The sequence below is a fragment of the Tasmannia lanceolata genome, unplaced genomic scaffold (assembly GCF_043159265.1).
Source record: "Tasmannia lanceolata isolate RefF3 unplaced genomic scaffold, GAP_Taslan_0.1 ptg000015l, whole genome shotgun sequence".
In the NCBI taxonomy this organism is placed as follows: domain Eukaryota; kingdom Viridiplantae; phylum Streptophyta; class Magnoliopsida; order Canellales; family Winteraceae; genus Tasmannia; species Tasmannia lanceolata.
The window spans coordinates 47,909,600-47,929,821 of NW_027518692.1; the positions used below are offsets into that span (position 1 = coordinate 47,909,600).

General features: G+C 38.8%; 1 protein-coding gene across 1 annotated transcript; it reads right to left on the bottom strand.

The window, feature by feature from the left end:
- Positions 1-867: 867 nt before the first annotated feature.
- LOC143891653 (ATP-dependent caseinolytic (Clp) protease/crotonase family protein) lies at positions 868-13,239 on the bottom strand. The gene is made up of 16 exons (XM_077396198.1): positions 13,070-13,239; positions 12,672-12,716; positions 11,420-11,503; positions 11,258-11,326; positions 11,108-11,171; positions 10,842-10,915; positions 10,649-10,732; positions 6,331-6,415; positions 5,950-6,035; positions 5,321-5,442; positions 5,165-5,225; positions 2,026-2,124; positions 1,697-1,798; positions 1,566-1,607; positions 1,166-1,275; positions 868-1,075 (listed from the first exon to the last, which is right to left on the bottom strand). The coding sequence occupies exons 2-16, from the start codon at positions 12,699-12,701 to the stop codon at positions 1,024-1,026; spliced, it is 1,164 nt and encodes a 387-aa protein (XP_077252313.1). The 5' UTR covers positions 12,702-12,716; positions 13,070-13,239; the 3' UTR covers positions 868-1,023.
- Between the last annotated feature and the right edge of the window lie 6,983 nt (positions 13,240-20,222).

Here is a 20,222-nt window from a genome sequence, read left to right on the forward strand (position 1 = left end):
AAGCATTTAATAGAGAATTTTACATATATCCGCCCCTTTTGATCATTTGGGACAGCAGTGTATCAGTGACTACAGAGAGGCTGGTGTACTTCAAGTCAGAAAGATTCAATGGTTCTGATTACCAAGTACACTGCTGCTGGGTGTCCCAAGTAGTCAGAAGGATTAAATAAGCTGTTAGAGTTGGAGCTTATTTAATCCTTCATGTTTTAGGCCACACAAGCAGAGGCTGACCCACAGGTGTCCTTTTTTGAAAGGTAACAAATTATTATAGCTGTGAACGTGACAGGGTGTCCCACTAGTGTACCACAAATACATCAAAAAACCAACAAATTGAGATTTTACCCCCTCTTTAGCCAATTTATCTGCACATTCATTTGTGATTTGCCTACTTTTTTTTGGGTGAGGCTCGATTCTTTGGAACCTCTTGTATTTCAGAAATAATACTTCCTCTATCCTCCAGGGACCAGTAGCCTTGACTGGCCTAAGAAATGACGTTGGCTGAATCACCTTCGATAATCAAAGGGGCCAAGATTTGCTTTCATATACCATTTTAACTCCTACTATAATAGCACTTTCCATTATATAATATAGATATATAGATTTAATAGCTAAGTCTCTGTTTCTTTCTAAATAAAATGGGTGTAAAACAAATTTGACAGCCATTTTTAAAGTGGAAATATGGGCATAAAACTTATTTATAAGGTTTTAAATAACACCGGGCCGCCCAAGTTTTCCAATTATATATAGTATAAATACCAGATAAAGTGAAGTTTCACCTATAAGGTTTTAAATAACTATTTTAGATTATTGAAGCTTTTTTTTTTTTTTTAAATATTGGCACGTAATACTCCACCGAATACGCATATGTGGATCCAATAATACAGATACAACATTATTATAAACCTCACCCAGCTGCTCAAGTTTCATCACAGTAGAAAAGCCCACTAAAAAAGGAGAAGAGAAAAAAGACTACTTAGCTATCCAAATGCATGCAAGAAAATGATGAACCCAAGAACTAGTCATCTATTTTGCATTTAAGCTTTGATAGGCAGAATTCTCAAACTTCCCCTCCCACCTGTAAAGATTAAGACTAGAGAAATCAATAGAGCATGTAAGAAAAAGTAAAATTAGTTATTGAAATGGAAGCTCCTTCAAGGAGACTGACCTGTATGCATCTCCCTCAGCTGGAATTTGGAGTTCTAATTCCTCCTTAAATGGTTGGAAAACAAGGTCCAATTCCTCGCTGCTCACTTTGTCAAGCACTGGCGGGTCCCACTGCATCGCATGTCCAGAAAGAATTCAGTTTAAGTAAAGTTACCTATCCAGAAGTGTTCACAACTCCATCATGTATGATGAAATCTTCAAAGATTTTATCTTTTCTAACTGCCTGTCACTTACTAAAGGCGCGGAAAACAAAGAGAAGATGCGTATGAATGGGATATCCAACAACAATAAGGATTGAATGGAGGAACTCCCGAGCATTTGGTGACTCAGATGTATCCACTATCCATATCAATGATATGGGTGACTCATTATTTCGATTGAGAGAGAGTGTGTGTTCATACCTTTGGAGCTTTGTCTTTGTCGATAGTTAAAGCTCTAATACCCTTTTGAAGAAACAAAAGGAGATCTTAGTATGACATGAAAATTAAATTAGTCATGCCACACAGAAAAGAACTGCATTACTGGTCATTACCTCGTAAACATCTCCAGAGATTACTGTTCTTAGTATGTTAATTGTAAGTCTGAACTCCTTCCTTAGACATTCAGGCACTGTTTGCTTCCGTCCTTCTCGAATCTGGAAAGAATAAAGAAATGGATTGACCCTGGATGCATGAAACTTTCTTTCTGAGAAATTTGGCAACTAAAAATGGATGACCCAATTGCTGAAACTGCTTAAAAATGGTTCCTAAGATTCTCATTTCCATGTCGATTCAGGCCTTCAATGTTTGGTGCTAGCTATACAACCACTGATATTTGGTATTTAAAAAGCATCTATAAATGGTATGAGCATAAAGTAACTACCGATCTTAATGTTATCTTCAATCCAGTAGGTCCTGATCTCTTCAAACCCTTGAGCACCGCAGTTATCCATTCATTTCCCTCATTGCTTGCCTCGGCCTCCTGCACAACAAGTACATTTTGTTAGAGAACAGTGCACAGCACGGTTGTGGGCCTGTAATCCCACTTGTTTACTGCCAATGAGATAAGCATGAAAAAAAAAATATGGCAATTACATTTTTATGACAGAACACTAAGTGATAAAAGAGGAAGGCTGAAAACAGAAGGCAAAGTTAAATGGTTTTTTTTTTTTTTGAATGGCAAAGTTAATGTTATTCAGCAATATTTATTGAATAACTCCCCATCAGGAAGAACAAGTCTCCAATATGCAGAATGGTGACTAATTTAAGATGATAAATCATAGTGCGGTAATTCTACCTAATTCATTCCCCAGGCTGTATTACTGTGTCTATTGAATCATACATAGAGAATATTTAGCTTTTCATTTTGAAAGGTAACAATTTTATTAACAAACTATAACCATATTACATCAAAAGGACAAGTCCCACTGGTGTAACAGCAGTTATTAAGTCCCTTGAGTGCATATCCTTCCCCAACTCAAAATCTCAAGGAAGAGGAAACCAAAAAGGACGAGGTCGACGCACCTCGTAATGGATAAAAGGTTAAATACATACGTCAGCAACGGTGCGGTCTTCAAAGTGAGCCAAGTGACTGGTGGCGGGCTGGCGAAGGGTCCAAAGAACACGTAGCCGCGGGGGGGGGGGGGGGGGGCGCGAGTCACAATTTTCACAAATAAACTGTCCTAGGCTAATTATTGTGGATTCTACGACCGCCGGAAGGACAGCAAACAACTAGCTTGTATGGCTAGCTAGCTTACTTTCACGTGAAAGGCTCCTCTCCCGCTAACACCGGCTTGAAAGCCAAGCCCAGGAAGCAGTTTCTCCTTTTTTCCTTCCCAACTCTCGAGGCATAGGAATCCGTTCTCTGCCAGCCTCAGTTTGAAGGGGACTGGGGGGAAGCGCATGATGGGAGAGCTGAGTCTACCTATTGACTGATTTAGAGTGCCCCGTCTCGATGAAATGGGTGACCTTCCTCCTCAGGCGTATCGTATTACAAGCAGAAAAACTATCCCCCAAAGATCTGTATAATCATTGAGTTTATACTAATGAACAAAAAAGGCACAGCTTGAGTCATTATACACGAAAGATCCTTTTTTGGCTCTCTCTTCAGCCCTATGTCTCTTATCCCTAGGAGGTCTTCCTCCACTAGCAGGTTTTTTCAGAAACCTTAGGTGAGTAATAATTCTGAGGATGCCAAATAATTTGGAGAAAGCCCCTGCTCTCCTTTCCGCACGTTCCTCTTCTGGATAAACAACAAGTGCCTCAGCTGCTGTCTCGGCCTACCCATTGAATGATGACTATATTTTGATATTCAAATTCGATAGAGATGAAATTGTAGCAGTGGAAGCGGACTTTTTTTTTAAAAATTTCCTTCAACCCTTACCGGCGATGGAACTGGCTTTCTCGACCCCACCCGACATCCCGGCTTTGGCTAACTCCCTTATCGAAACTGGTAATGTAATGTTTAGGTTACCGACCGATGGTTTGGATTTGAGCCTTTTCCCGCGTCTCCTACACCTACCTTCGTACTGCAAGCCAGCCTTTAACTCGAAGATCCGTTAACACTGTCCCTTCGGTTAGAGCAAAACCTGTCATATCATATCAAACCATTTTTTGTTTTCATTTATCAAAAAAAGGGAGAACCCCTTAGTCTTTTTGGGGATCAAGATCTTTGTAACTGCAGAACTTCACTTTTCTTAGAGGATCAGCACGGTAGTCGCACTGATATACACCTTTCCATAAGTACCTAATTCAGTCCCACTGAATATTAAGTTTACCTTGACTACTACTTTTATTTAATTAATTGTACACTGGAAAGTTAGACAACTGTCCATATCATGTGAATACTTGACCTGGGAATGAATCACAATGAGTTGAAACATTGTATCTCCATTTCATTTTAGCGTGCCTGCAACTAATGTGTTAAACCAAAAAACCAGAGTGCCACGGCATTAGATCAGTCATCAATGCTTTTCCGGTATAGTTATTGATGAATTAAAGGCAATCTTGAGTGCATTTTAGGAGTTCTCCCCTGGCATGGAACGAGCATAAATATATATACTTTTAAAACATCCTTTGTCCCTCAACAACATTGTATCTTTTCCAGAGGGGCGTTACAAAAACAGAAACAGCACCTAACCCACTTGAACAGAATTTTTAACATAAAAACCTAGATGAAAAAAAGTAGATATTGTATTGAATATCATTGAAAGGTTAGATTCTCGATCATGAAATTTCTAGTAAATAATGGATGGCATAAAAATTCTAAAGTACTCTGTTCTGACAAAATGCATTTTATGGTTTCATCATTTATATTTGTTTATCCTTCAATGATAAAATTGTGATGACCTATGAAATACTAAGAAAAACTAATGACTTGTATGGGCTATGGAGTGCATTTATTTCTTTAAGCATTTTCTGATTTTTATCCATTGTTCCCACTATTCAAAAAAATTATCATTTTTCTCTTCAATCTTTTATATCTTATACCAACAGGCTGATGATTTATGCATTGCCTCCTATGCCTCAAGGCCCTCAACGCATTGGGAACCTCTGTCATTGCTTCAATCTACCTTTATAGTATCTTCAAGGTAAAATCACCAGGCTTCATCTGAAGGTAGCATAAATAACTACAAGCCTATAGTCACCAGAAAAACTAAATGACACAAGATGAGGTTCCAGGTGATACATAAATTGCTCCGCATAAAGGCATACAGGTTACCTCTCGCCCATTTAAGTGGCCTCTTCCCTTGAATTTAAATTGGGGTTCTCTTATAATTTCTTCCAGGATATTTCCATGCACTAACTTGACTTGAATTTTCAGCCATGAATGAAATGATACTAAAACAGGCAATCATTAAGGAAGTCTAGACCCTGTGTTGTGTACTCAAACCAAAACAGAAGAGCGTTGTAGTAGAACAATGTGAAGAAAGTGATCATGGATTGGAGACATGTTCAGGATAATGGCATGCTAGCTAACAAGTAAAAATTAAGTGATAGCATGAAAGTCACTTTAAACTTACAAATGATTTTATAATCTCTTCAACAGATTCCTCTGAAAAGCACTTGTTGATTGTCGATTGCCTGCGAGAAATAAAAGGGCATGCTTTCGTTAACTAATTCCAAAAACATCTCAGCAACAAAATATGCTTCATTTGGGGAGATTTTGGATCCATTACTTGTGTAAGATACTTTCTTCATCGGGTTGAACATCTACAGAGAATTCCTTGATCACTGATCTGACTGCATCCTCATCGCCTGAGTTTAAACTCAATAAACACTTCTCAAGCGCGGGCAATTTCTATCGTGCATGCATAATGTCAGCAAAAAATTTAGAAGTACAATATTAGATGATGGTAGCAAACATTCACATGTATTAATGATTCTAAGTATCTTCAAAAAGAAACATCAATGGACGCCACATCTTGAATTTATTCCTAGTCATGCAATTTGTCGTCGCAAACATCAAGGATTCTTTTTTTTTTTTTGTATGGATCAATTATGAACATTTGGCATAGTTTGGCCAGTTGTTAGTATACAAGGGGCGAAAGAAGCTTTGACCAAAGTCACAAGAATTGAGACTTGTAGCTCAATTGGAAGGAGCACAATATCACAAGCTTAAGGCCATGGTTAAATCCAAGCTTACTTAATTGGATAAAAAACACCATTATAAGTTGACATGAAGTACGAACCAAAGTAAAATTATGAGTATGTAAGGAGCCTATGAGTGATATATGTGTGTGCATATGCTAAATTTGTGATTTCAAAAAGAGGCTCAACTGGAAAAGAGATAGGACTTAAGCCTTACCTCAGACGGGACAAAATGAGTCGCTAGACCAGCCACAACCATTTCCTTCCCGTTCAGCTTGGCACCAGTCAATGCCAAGTATTCCCCTATGGATTTATACAAGCAAATTGTCAGAGGCTATACAATGTTGAACAGACACAAGAACTGCAGTTGAAAGTCTGCTAATGTTAGTTATATCAGTTGTGGGAACTAACATGAAAAAACATCTCTTTTTTTCAATGCACTAAATCATAAGCATGCTGGTTGAGAGGCTAGACCTCAGCTCACATCATGTAGAAAATTTTCTTCCTCACACCAAGAGTGTTGATAAACAATTCATATTTTATACAATAGATTCCAGCACTTTTTGTGCCATTTCATATTACACAACCACATGCTTACCTAAATGTCCTGGAAGATGTGAGAGAATGTAAGAGAAGCTGCAGTCGGTGTGAAATCCAATACTTGCTTCAGGCATAGCAAAAACCTACAAGTCCAAATAAACCCTTGATAATCTATTAGTTATTTAATACAATTATGAAGAGTAGAACCAGATTCTTAATACCAAGACAGTGTTTTTGTCATATGATAGCTTGAGCATTTGAAGTATGACCAAAATTATATATATATATATATATATATATATATATATATATAGAGAGAGAGAGAGAGAGAGAGAGAGAACGGTTCCTACACATATGTGTAGAGAGTTCTCTACACACTAGCTTAAAATACAGTGGGGCCCCACATTGTTTGGGTGATTCAAGCCATCCATTTTAAAGGCCCTCACATAGATAGGGTGTCTACAAAAAATCAGATCCATAGGATCATCCCAACCCTACGATTTGTGGAGGTAAAATGGATGTCTTTAAACCTTCACAAATTATTCCATTTTTTGCCTCCACAGTTCGAATGGTTAGGATGATCCTATGGATCTGATTTTTTGTGGACACCCTATCTATGTGAGGGCCTTAAAAATGAATGGTTTGGATCACCCAAATAATGTGGCCCCCACTGTACTTTAAGCTAGTGTGTAGATAACTTATCTACACATATGTGTAGGAACCGTTTTCTCATATATATATATATATATATATATATATATATATATATATATATATATATATATATATATGAGGAAAAGGATTGTACGCTCGAGTGTACCTAACCTTAGGTACGCTCAAGTGCCAAATCACATGGGTCCCACATTTTTTGTGGTCATCTAAACCATTCATTTGCAAGGCCCCATCATAGATAGGGTGTGTACCAAAAATCAGCTCCATTGAATCATCCTAACCCCTCCAAAACTGGAGGGCAAAATGGGCAGATTTGTGGATAAACAGTGTCTGTCCATTTTTACCTCCACAAATGGATGGGTTAGGTACACTCGAGTGTACAATCCTTTTCCTATATATATATATATATATATATATATATGAGAGAACATTTCCTACACACTTGTGTAGGTAAGTTATCTACACACTACCTTAAAATACAGTGGGGGCCCACATTGTTTGGGTGATCCAAACAATTCATTTGAATGGTCCTCACATAGATAGTGTGTCCACAAAAAATCAGATCCATAGGATCATCCCAACCCTACGATTTGTGGAGGTAAAATGGACGTGTATAAACCTTCACAAATTAGTCCATTTTTTGCCTCCATAGTTTGAATGGTTAGGATGATCCTATGGATCTGATTTTTTTGTGGACACCCTATCTATGTGAGGACCATTCAAATGAATGGTTTGGATCACCCAAACAATGTGGGCCCCCACTGTATTTTAAGGTAGTGTGTAGGTAACTTACCTACACAAGTGTGTAGGAAATGTTCTCTCTCTCTATATATATATATATATATATATATATATGTGTGTGTGTGTGTGTGTGTGTGTGTGTGTGTGTGTGTGTGTGTGTGCGTGCATACGTGTGTGTGTGTGTAATTGGTATTGGCACATGTAAATTAAGCATTTTCCACCATTTAAATATAGGACAAACCGACATGGGTGTCATGCTATTATGCATTAGTTGTCTACATGCTTTCCTTCTCTCCCTCAATGCACACATACTCCCCCTCCGGCGTAACATAGATAATGAATAAATAGTATTTAATATCATTCCGATTACATTACAAAAGTAATTAGTATTTTTGGCATTAAAAGCTATTTTGGGCTGGTATTTTGCCGTATCCATAATAATGCCAATCCAACCCATTTCATGAATGAATGTGATCAGTTAACCAACCAACAAGAGAAAAGCAAGAGGGCCCGCAACCAAGAAGGTCATAACAACACAGCAAAGAAGAGATACATGCTATACAGCTACAAGAAAACCGCCTAGATATTCAACTAAGGGACCACAGCTCTATTAAGTTGTGCCAATAATCATAGAAAGCTAGACTGACCATGGAAGCACCTTCTTTGGCCATCCTGTCAAGCCTGTCTATTGGTTGATCTCTTGACATGGATAAATGAAATCGCTAAGCCCTTCCAGTCGGTCTTGAATCTCCTTGAACCAATGGGTAAATCTCCAAGGGACGGGATGACACCCTTTTAACTATTTGATGACATTGAGGGAGTTCCCCTCAACTACTACTTGGTCCATGAGATTGGAATCTACCAATAGTAATCCGTGAAGCACTGCCCTTTCCTCTGCCTCATTTGAGTCTGTAATTCCAATTGGACCTGAGAAAGCCCATAGTGTATTCCCATGTTCCTATCCTGGTCGGCCCAGGATTTCCCATGCTTTGAGCCATAAAAGTTAAGCTTCAAGAATCCAGGAGTAAGTGGTTCCCATTCTTGGACTTGAACTAGAACGATTTTCAAGTTAGCATAAACCTCCCTCCATCCATACCACAAGTTGGAGGCTGAAATAAACCTAAAAGAGGGCAAGATACTTGCCCAAGAGTTGATTAGGGCAATTACCTTCCAAAATTGGGGCCTTTTTAGCATTCTTCAAAAGACAAGCATTTCTTTCCTTCCAAAGAACCCATAGAACAGCTAGTAGGACTAACTTCCATAGGGTCTTACCTCGCCTATGCCAAGGGGCTGAGAACCACGCCGCTAATAGCTTTCTAAAATCGGAAGGCAAAACCCATGCTATACTAAATCTTGTGAACACTCTATACCTCTCTATCCAGACTGCAGTGTAACAACCTACGATCTACAGTCTCACTTGACTTGATGAAAAGGTTTAATGATAAATTATCAATATGTTGTGATTTATAAGGTGATCTAGTGTCTGAATCTTGTCGAGGAAGGTTATCATCCAAAAGCGGACACTCGGGGAGGAGCTGGACTGTTTATTGAGTAATCTACCTAACATTGTGTGATTCACAGGGTTCAACAAGCAATCAATATTTCATAATCAAAGGTATAGTATTGCTTGTAGTAGCGATCCTTAAATATCGTATTAACAATTGAAATACGATCAAAAGAAAAAATCTCTATTTTAGAATTCCTATTCATGCACTATTTTTTATATATGAGTGTGTTTAGCTCAGAGGTTAGATCATCACATTTGTAATGCGATGGTCATCGATTCGATTCCGATATTCAGCTCTCTCTCTCTCTCTCTCTCTCTCTCTCTCTCTCTCTCTCTCTCTCTCTCTCTCTCTCTCTACACACACACACACATGTATGTATGTATGAATGAGAATGCTAGACATGGAGTCAAAGACTACATGCGCGTCCTTTCATGTATTTGTATTTTTTTTTTGTCCCAAGTTAAATGCCATTCAAAACAACTTAACTACTTTTCACTTAAAATGTATCCATATGTGTTGGGATGTAGCTGCAGCTTCCATCTCTCCCCTTTCGTTTAGGTTTTAGGTTTATTCCCTTCCTCATTGGGGGTTTGGGCTTAACTGGTATTAGAGCTAGTTTCAGGTAGTTAGAGAAGAGTATGTGCGTGCGCGCGCGCGTGTGTGTGTGGTGTGGTGGTGGTGGTAGTGGTGGTTTGTGTGTGTGTGTGTGGTGGGCCGGGGGGTTGGGGTGGCGGTGGGGGTGTTCGGGATTGTGCATTTTTTCAAAAACGAAATGTTTCTGGAAGTTCTTGCTCCCACTGGATCATTTGTATCTATGTGCATCATGATCCCGATTCATGGAACCAGACTACATCCCATTTTCTTTGTTAACCTACCAAATTCTCCAAAAGCTTAAGCTGTTGGAAAAAGGCATTATTTATCTTTTATACTTTAACACTCCCCCGCACATGTGGCCCACTTGGCAAGCATGTGGCACATGTGGTCCCACTTTGGGCCGACCATTGCATGTTTATTTCTTGCTATCCGGAGGTTTGAACTCGAGACATTTGGCTCTGATACCATGTTAACTTACCAACTTCTCCAAAAGCCTAAGCTGTTGGAGAAAGACGTTATTTATCTTTAATACTTTAACATTCTTCATTTTTTTTTTTTAATAGTCCCATTTTCTTCATTCTATGCCAGCCAAAACTATGGCTTGGGTCGATTGACATTGAGTCAATAGACAGGCCTTCTTGCTGATTGACAAGATGATCCATCGATTAACAAGGATGATTGTCGATTGGCACTCATGAATATTCTCCACCGCCGAATTTTATTTTTCTCTTATTTCTAGATATAGTTTCATGTATTTATTTCCATGCATGTTAGAATACAGTCTTAGGATTGTTAGATGTCTGTTGAAATTAAACATATTAATTAGAACCGAAAAGCAGAGTTAAAACTTCAGATGCCTACCGTCTTCTCTGTGACAACCGAGAATTTCAGTGGTACAGCCAGTGATGCACCTCCACCCATCACAATCCCATTAGCAAGAGCTACCTGGAAATGCATCAATATTTCATTGACATGTGGATTCTGTAAAACCCAATCAACCATTCTCTTATCACAATAATAAGCATCATCTTCAGGATAGATTACAGTATAGTACCTGAGTTTTCTTATAAGTGTGAATGTGATAACACAGCCAATACATTCTATAAACAACCTCAAGACAGGAATCATCTGCCAAAAGCTGAATATGCATTAGTAACTTTTTACACTTAACAGATAACCATGAAAAACACAATCGATCTAGACCAGAAGACCGTAATTCAGATTAAAAAAAATACAGTCAAATGCAAACATTAAGCATTAAAGAAAGATGCATAGACAATGCCACCATGACAAAGAATTTTAACAACATGGTTTATCTACCTGATGTCCTCCCATCATAGAACATCTTTAGATCCCCGCCAGCAGAAAAGGCACGGCCAATGCCCTACATAAATTAATATACAACATGAGGAACTGAAATAAATAAAATAAAACAACCCATGGCTCAAAAAATGTGGACACAGTACTAGCCTTGATTATCACAAGCTCCACATCATTATCTTTCTCATACTTTTCCAGGAATTCAGCTAGTAGCGAAACCTGTGGGTAGATTGGATCACTGAAAATTTATTCCATTTTTTCATGAATCGATTCAGAATATGCCAACAATTTAACTGAGTTTGTTTAACATACCACTTTGGATGAAATGACATTAAGTTGCCGAGGCCGGTTTAAGGTGATCAGTCTTACATGATCTATCTCTTCTTCAAGAACAAACTAAAGATAGTACATTAAGCAATTTAGTAGTCTGAAAAGTGAAAACCACATTTTTTTTGAGATGGCAAGTAAAAACCACATATATAATCTATATTTTATATGCTAGTGTGAAACTATGATTTAGCCAACACTTTGAATTTATTGCTGACACATGTGTCGTGCCGTGTCTGACACGACAAGCTTGTCCCTACGTGTCGACACTTAATGCTATAAGTTTCAGACCTAATGTTGGTGTCTAGACGCTTTCTGTACCGTGTCAAGTGTGACATTCTGTTTTATCATTGAATATTATGTTTACTTCTTTTATTATTAACTCTTCTTTTAGGGGAGTGATAAATCGACCCCCTATGTGTCTATCTCTCTCCTCTTTCTCTCTCTAACCCAGAGGAGAGAGAAAGACACATAGGGGGGTCAATTTAAGATATTTGGGGGTCGATTTATCACTGCCCATCTTTTATTATAAACTCTTCTTTGAGATCTTCTTTAACTGATATTTTCTGTCATATCCCCTCCACAAATCTAAAACCTTAAAAAAAAACTCTGATTCCAATAATATATTCATTGTATCCTATTAGTCTCCCTTTCTTGCTGTATATTGGAAATGGAAGAAAACTAGATTAAATTGATGAATGCGTTGTTATTTGATTATCTCATGTCTGTTTTATATTATAATTGATTAATCCTAAGGTTTATTAGTTAGTTAAATGAATAACATATTTATATTGTTGCAAATTTTGATAGTAATCAATACTTTTATATGTATGTACTTCTAGATTTTTAGGGGTTGGCATGTCAAACACCTTGTAACCGTATCGAAACTCAACACACGAATCCATGTGCACAAATTATGATTGTATATACTTTCCATTTTAGCCGTGTCCCCGTTTCTAAAATCTGGTTGTTTTCAGTTTCCGACACTGTGTCCGTGTCTATGTCCACAAATCATAGGTGTGAAATTATTGATTAGTCTTGCATGATCTCTCTCTTCTTCAAGAACAACCTAAAGAATTAAGCCATTTACTACTCTGAAAGCCTAAAGATATTCTTTTTCCCTTCTCTTACAAAAACCCACACATTAACAAACACTTATATATGAAATGCCTTAGAACATATATCAATAAGAAAGAGAAAAATGGGCAAAAACCAGCTAAGATGAAAACAGAATTACCTGTTCTGGGTTTATGTGCTCTTGTGCCATTTGCCACACTTCAACCTGTATAATCATGAGTTAAACATGACAAAGAATAACCAAAAAGTTCCTTACCCAAGATTAATTTTGTTGAATCTCAATTACCCATATGTAATAAATAATGTATTTAAAAATTTAACATTAGGATGAATAACTAACAATGCAGATTCGAAAAATTAAAAAACAAAGGGAACCCAAAATAAAATTTTGGATGAAGAATTAGTAACCCAAAGAAAAGAAAAGAAATGAATGGATGAATTTGAGTTGAAGAGAAAGAAGACCCACAGTAAAGAATAGGATTATGAAGAAATGGGAAGTGGGGTCAATTCAAATAATAGAGGAAACAATTACAGGAGATTAAAAAGAGATGAACTCACCAGAGGAATAAAGGGTGGATTGAAAAGGTGGAACAACTCAAGGGGGGGCAGGTGAGTGCATCATTAAGTGGGGTTTATATACAAAGAAAAAGCAGAAGGTGAGGTGGTTGTTGGTGGGAGCTTCCTGAGTCAAAATTATTAGGAAGAGGGAATATGGACCATATGGTGAGAGAGGAGAGGAAAGGCAACGTCTAGATATGCACATTGTCCTCACCTACCAACTGTCCAGTTTTTCATCTGCTAAGAAGTGTTAGCATCACTCGCGCGTGTAAGAAATGTGTGATGCTAGGACAGTGGAGCCCACCTATTTGGATGATCTAAACCATTCGTTATTTTTTTGCTCTACGGCATAGATAGGCCGTGCCCCCATATATCTTTATTGACAGGATGATCCTAACCCTTTGATTTCCACACAAAAATACAAGAGTTTAAGATCACCATATATGTGGAAGATTTTGTGGGCACGGGAAAACAAATGAATGGTTGAGATGATCCATATATCTTGGCTCGACTATACCTTTTTATGTGGACGAAGATACGTGTTGGCCCCCAGATCACATACAGATCATGATTCGAGCCTAACAAGCATGTTTTTTTAGCGCCTTTTCAATCCAGCATAGAGTGGCTCGGAAATTTTTGAGTCTTAATTGATCTTGATCATTCATTTTGGTTGGGTCACATCTCAAGTATAGGACCAGTTGAATGATCCTAGCCATTCGATCAGTGGGCTCATGCACTTTCAATCGGAAAATTTGTTTTACGAGATCAAATCCGTTGATTCGAGCAGCAACCATAAGGCCGGCCAAATGACATCGTGATCACCAGATGATCCTAGGCCCTTGATTGATCAAGCCTCATTTAGGGTACAGTAGTGCTGATAACATTTCCCTTATGTAATCCTTCATTACGCATGGGTTATCCGTTCCCAAAACCTTTGAGGGTGCCACACTGCTACATGTATGGTGATGGACTCTTAATATTTTTGGCCATCATATACCCAGTCTGTCGCGTTTGGACCCACCTTATCTGATGATTGTAGCCCCTTGATCAAGCATGATGAAAAATGTCCTTTAAAGTTGTTGAACCTGTGCCCCAATCATGTGAATGGAAAATATATGTCCTATAGTTAGTTGCATGCCCCAATCATGTGAATGTGGTCTCCGTTCCGCATCGGGCCTGAACTTATTTGAGTCTACCTGTGATGGCCCATCAAATCAATGGTCCCGAGATACCAGAGGACATATTTTTCTAATTTTTACTTTATTTTCTTCTTTTAGTTTCTTTTTTCACATCTAGGTTTTCTCAGGGTTTCCAAGACGAGGATGGGAACCCAATTGAGCGTAAAATAATACTACATCCCACGGTAAACTATTTGAAGAGGCTCTGGCGTTTGATCCTTCACTTCTGCCACCCTCCAAACACCTCTCTTTAGATCATCAAAATAAGCCACTTCATAATCCATTTCATAGCAATATTTAAGAAAAATATTCATCATCTTGTGTTAGATCCTTCTTGGATCCATGCTTGCTTGTTGGCAGGTAAGTAGTGGAACCTAATTATACTAGAACTCTCCAGAAAAGTTAAAAACATCCAAGCCTGTCAGTTTCTTAGCAGAAAACCCAGCTTATGAGTCAAAATATAGGCATCTTGGATGGAGTATTAGGCAATGAAATAGACAGGAAAATGTTAGCATTACATTTCCTAAATTGGCAGAGGATGTTCATGATACGAAAAGGATCAAACACATTGGGATGAGACATATCATACTATCGAATGACTAGTCACCAGAGAGAGGATCTAAAATATCTGAGCTAGTTGCATTACCCTTTTCTAGAGTCTGCACAATAGTGGTATCTACTGTTTTTTGAGTACCAATAAGGTAATCTGAATAGTGATATCTTAGATAAACCTACTTGAACAATCATATCCTATACCGACTGATGTTTTAATAAACCAAGTGACTAGCAGGCAATGCATTTTTGTTTATGAGGTAATCATATCTACAATTAATGTGTGGAAAGAGATTTAGGCATAAAACTACAAAAAATAAAACCTTTTAGAACTAGCAGTCAATTTGGTATATGTAGTTATCGTGCACGAGGTAAGGGCCCAACTATATTAGCTAATCTGTCATATTTGCACTACTCATACATCAGTTCATTCATCAACAGAATCTGTGAACAAAATCAATTGAACATGTTAGCTAATCTGTCATTAGGTACATGTAGTTGTCGTAAAGTAGGTGAAGCATCAATTAGGGAATATTAGCTAATCTGTGAACAAAATCTGGGCGAGTTCAACATGGAAAGCAACCAAGTCAAAACTCACATGTCAGTTACGTTTTCCAGAATTTCTGTACATCTGATCCATTACATCAAATTGTGTCCAAAGACAAAAGATGAAATGGGAGAGCCGATAACCAATACAATACAAATAAGGAATTCTACATTTTGCCACTTTACAACAGAAAAAACAGGAAGGAGATACGAAAACAATTACATCAACCAGTGGGGTTTTGATTTAACCACCACCTTCCATTCTTTTAAAGGTGTTGCTTTGGAGAAGGCAATGGCCTGATTTTGTGTGGCATGGTCCATGCCGTCGAGAAAAATGTCAGTCTTCAGTTGTAATAATGGCCTGATTTTGTGTGGCATGGTCCATGCCGTCGAGAAAAATGTCAGTCTTCAGTTGTAATTGTAATCAAGGGCCTTCTGCAACCAAAATGGCTTGAGAGAGATTGGGGATCTAGCCCAAGAACGAAAGAAGGAGAGTTTTGTTATGAAAGCGATGGAGTTCCAACAATGACGTTCTAGGTAAAGAGGAACATATAGGCTGGGTTTTGCGTCGAGCTTCTCAGAAAGCACTGAATATTTGAGATAAAAAGAATTTCGCTGACCATGGCAGGCAATCCAGAGAAAGAGAAACATATAGGCTGGAGTTACTTTAGAAATTGGAAGGAGATGAGGAGGATCGTACCTGTTGGAGAGGGCTTGAGTTATCTTGGAGGTGCCCCCCACCGACTCCGGGTTATCCTTCGTTCTAATTACTCTCTCGACAAAGGTATGCATCTTCCCCTATTTTAGGATAGACGACAGGCAAGGCTGAAGCTATTGAAGACCTTCTAAAGGGGTAATTTCCCCGGCTTATGGCCATGGAACAACCATCACTTTTGCATAAAGGGCAAACAAATGTTTTACCCCTCACCATAACAGACCCTGAGGGAAAATAACTTTACTTCCAATGCAGGGTTGATTTCAGACACTCAGATCAGATCACTAGCAGAGGCCCGATAAATGCAGATGATTAAAACTATTGTTGGGCAATAGAAGAACTTTGAAGGGAGAATGGCATAACGGCAATGCAAATCGCAGATAAACCAGGAGAATGGATACCGAACTAACAAGAATTTGAGTAATTATTAATTTACAACACAACCATTTACAATCTACTTCCGCGGGTTGAAAAAGACTATGAAGCCGGAAGTTACAAATGGTTCTACACAGAGACAAGGAACATATGACACTTCGTTCATAAACTAGCATCTCATTGACAGATTATTCGAACCTATTACACTTCGTTCATAAACTAGCACCTCCTTGACAGATTATTAATGATAGTAAACAAAAGTTTTTTTCAAAACACTTTAGGTCACCGGAATAGACGCACTTTCGCTGGAGCCCTACACTATTATAAAACACATGACGAAACTTGAATGGCTCTCATTCCCCTTCAATGTATTAATAAACATGTCAATTGCCCACACGACTACATTATAAATATGCACTCATTCCCCTTCAATGGCTCTCTTCCATGTTATATAGCATCTGAAATGGTCTTTGTTTTGACATTTACTTCATCTCTCTTACAGTTCTTACAAATTCATGGCAGGCGGGTAACAAAAATGTATGTCGACCCTTCGACATAGATGCAATTATAAAGATAATCGCCGGAAATACTTCGTATTGCTAGGATGGACATGACACTGGGGAATTGGGTACCTCCAAAAGAAGGAACATATAAGTTGAATTTTGATGGCTCCACTAGAAGGACAATTCTAAACCTGGAATTGGAGGGGCATTGAGAGACAACCAAGGCAATGTGCTTTGGGCATATCTAAGCCCATGTCCGACTACTCATAACAAAAGCAGATACTTATTTTGGCATAAGAGTGCTAAGTACATGTGGTTTAACTGGAGTAATCATTAAAGGTGACCGCAACACAAGAATCTGATAAAATGGCTACAAAACTTTGAAAGCTCAAAATTTACTTTGAAAATGTAGCTGCCAATGCTAGTACACTTGCAACCACAAATTTAATCAAGATTCACGTATCATGACCCCTCCTTACCACCACACATCCCAAGCCTCTGACTAAGTCCAGGCTAGTTGTTCTACCCATTCGAAATTCAAAACTTTGGCTATCCTGTGCAGAATTTCTATCGTGCACTAAGGCCAAGATGCCATGAGCCGGACTTCTATCTTGTGTTGTCGTCTTCTTCCTCACTCCTCTTCCCAAAGAAGTGCTACCCAGATATGAGGGGGGGGGGGGGGGGGGCACCAGATATGTTCCACCAATCAGCAGTTTCCGTTGATTTAAACTAGGTAGACCACGGAATTAGGTCAACAAAATGAGAGTTTCTTGCTGACTTCCAAGTTGATTGAATTCTAGGTATGTTTAAGGCTGGCGGTAGAACTATCAGCACCTCCAACACATTTAATTTGAATACATCGAGTATAGCTCTTGATCCGCTTCTTTGTCTGAGCCATACTTCCGCCGCCGGGATGTTCCCCGACCACCCTTCACGAATCCTACCCCATAAGCTCCGATGGGTGTTCTTGATTGAAATCAAAGGAACGACATCACTACTCTCAGGCTGACCTTCCACAACCTTTTACAATGAATCTCTTGAACCTCCATTTTCTTGATCTGACTGAGCAAAGGCTGGATTGGGAGATTAAAATCTATTCCAGACTATGTCTTCTCGCACTTCCATTATCTTCTTGGGCCCTAGACCATTATCTTCTTTTTCAAATGTGTTCCAGACCATGTCTTGTAGCCTGACCATAACTTCTGGATACTTTGTATTCCCCAGTGTCATGTCCATCCTAGCAATACTTTCGTGATTCTCTTTTTAATTGCATCGATGTCGGAGGGTCGACATATATTTTTGTTACTCGCATGCATAAATTTGTAAGAACGGTAAAACAGAGATGAAGTAAATGTGAAAATGAACACCATTTCAGATGCTATATAACATAGAAGAAAGCCATCGAAGGGGAATGTAATCATAAAGTAATTGACATGTTTATGAACACATTGAAGTGGAATGAGAGCCATTCAAGTTTCATCATGTGTTTTATAATAGTATAGAGCCCAAGCGAAAGTGCGTATGTTCCGATGTCAATACTCTTATTCATGATAGATTATTATTTTGAAAAAGGCAATATCATTGGGCAGTAAAAGTTCACTCCAGTTTGCATCTAACAGGTCACCTAAAGAGGCAGATAAAGATGCATAGGCTTTGGTTAGATTGAAAACTGTACAAGAAAATGTAGGCTTGGGCATTGTTCGTTGACCAAATAGGAAAAAAATCAATCAATCAGCAGTAGCCAACTCTAGCCAAGTATGATGTGGGCAACAGGGAAAAAGAGGAGACCAACAAAAAATAGTCACCTCGGCAAAGTTGCCTCTCCTGCTAACATCATGTCAGCATCGGATCAGTGGGCAGTAAAAGTTCACTCCCGTTTGCATCTAACAGGTCACCTAAAGAGGCAGAGGAAGATGCCTAGGCTCTGGTTTGATTGAAAACTATACAAGAAAATGTAGGCTTGGGCACTGCTCGTTGACCAAATAGGGAAAAAATCAATCAATTAGCAGTAGCAAACTCTAGCCAGGTATGATGTGGGCAACAGGGAAAAAGAGGAGACCAACAAAAAACTAGTCACCTCGGCAAAGTTGCCTCTCCTGCTAACATCATGTCAGCATCAGATCATTGGGCAGTAAAAATTCACTCCCGTTTGCATCTAAAAGTCACCTAAATAGGCAGAGGAAGATGCCTAGGCTCTGGTTAGATTGAAAACTATACAAGAAAATGTAGGCTTGGGCACTGCTCGTTGACCAAATAGGGAAAAAATCAATCAATTAGCAGTAGCCAACTCTAGCCAGGAATGATGTGGGCAACAGGGAAAAAGAGGAGACCCAAAAAAAAAACAAGTCACCTCGGCAAAGTTGCCTCTCCTGCTAACATCATGTCAGCATCAGAGCAGTAATACATCAATAGAATGTGTTTTTACTTGTGGCGGAAAGGTAATAAAACACAAAGCAACTCATGCACTGCTTAAAATGTGTCAAAGTGCTTGCATTTCCAAATATAAATGTAATGATAGTATCTAGTTGGTAACTCAAACTTGGTATTAAGACTCGACCACTGAAACTAAAACATACTGACCAGGGCAGTGCGAAGAATATCAAATTGGCTTGCAACCTTGTGTCTTCGTCCTTGGGACATCAAGTCTCAACATTTACATCATGCTTCCAAGTCCCAGTTCATCCAGCTAAGAACTAAAGCATCCAAGGACTTATATTTCATTGAAGGGCAACTGATTTAAAGGCATGAATAGCCCAAAACCATGTGATAAATACCCTGAGGGTCTACATGGATGCCCAAATCCAAGTAAGTTTAGGGATGGTTTAAGCAGGATGAGGCGCCACATAACCAAAAGCCATTGCTTGGTTTCCATTTAACCAAGTAATGGGCAAGTAAACCAGGTGGCTGTCGGGTCCCAGTCAAGTAATGTGGCATACCCGCAGAACCCTTGAGAAAGAACCCCAAAACTGGGTTATTCCATAGGGTAAACCTGGGCCATACTCTCTCTCTCTCTCTCTCTCTCTCTCTCTCTCTCTCTCTCTCTCTCTCTCTCTCTCTCTCTCTCAGCCCAGCCATGCTGTTTCGCGGAAGAAGACAAGCACTGTAGCAAATCGTAAAAGGCACCGTAGCAAAGGGAGAAGGGTACGAGAATGTCGGTTATAAATTTAATCTTTTTTCCTACATCGTAATTTTACCTGCAAACAAATAGGGGAAACAGGAAACCACGGGTAAGCCCCGGGGATTCCCAATTCATGTCTCCTCCCTAAACTTTGCATATCCCAGGA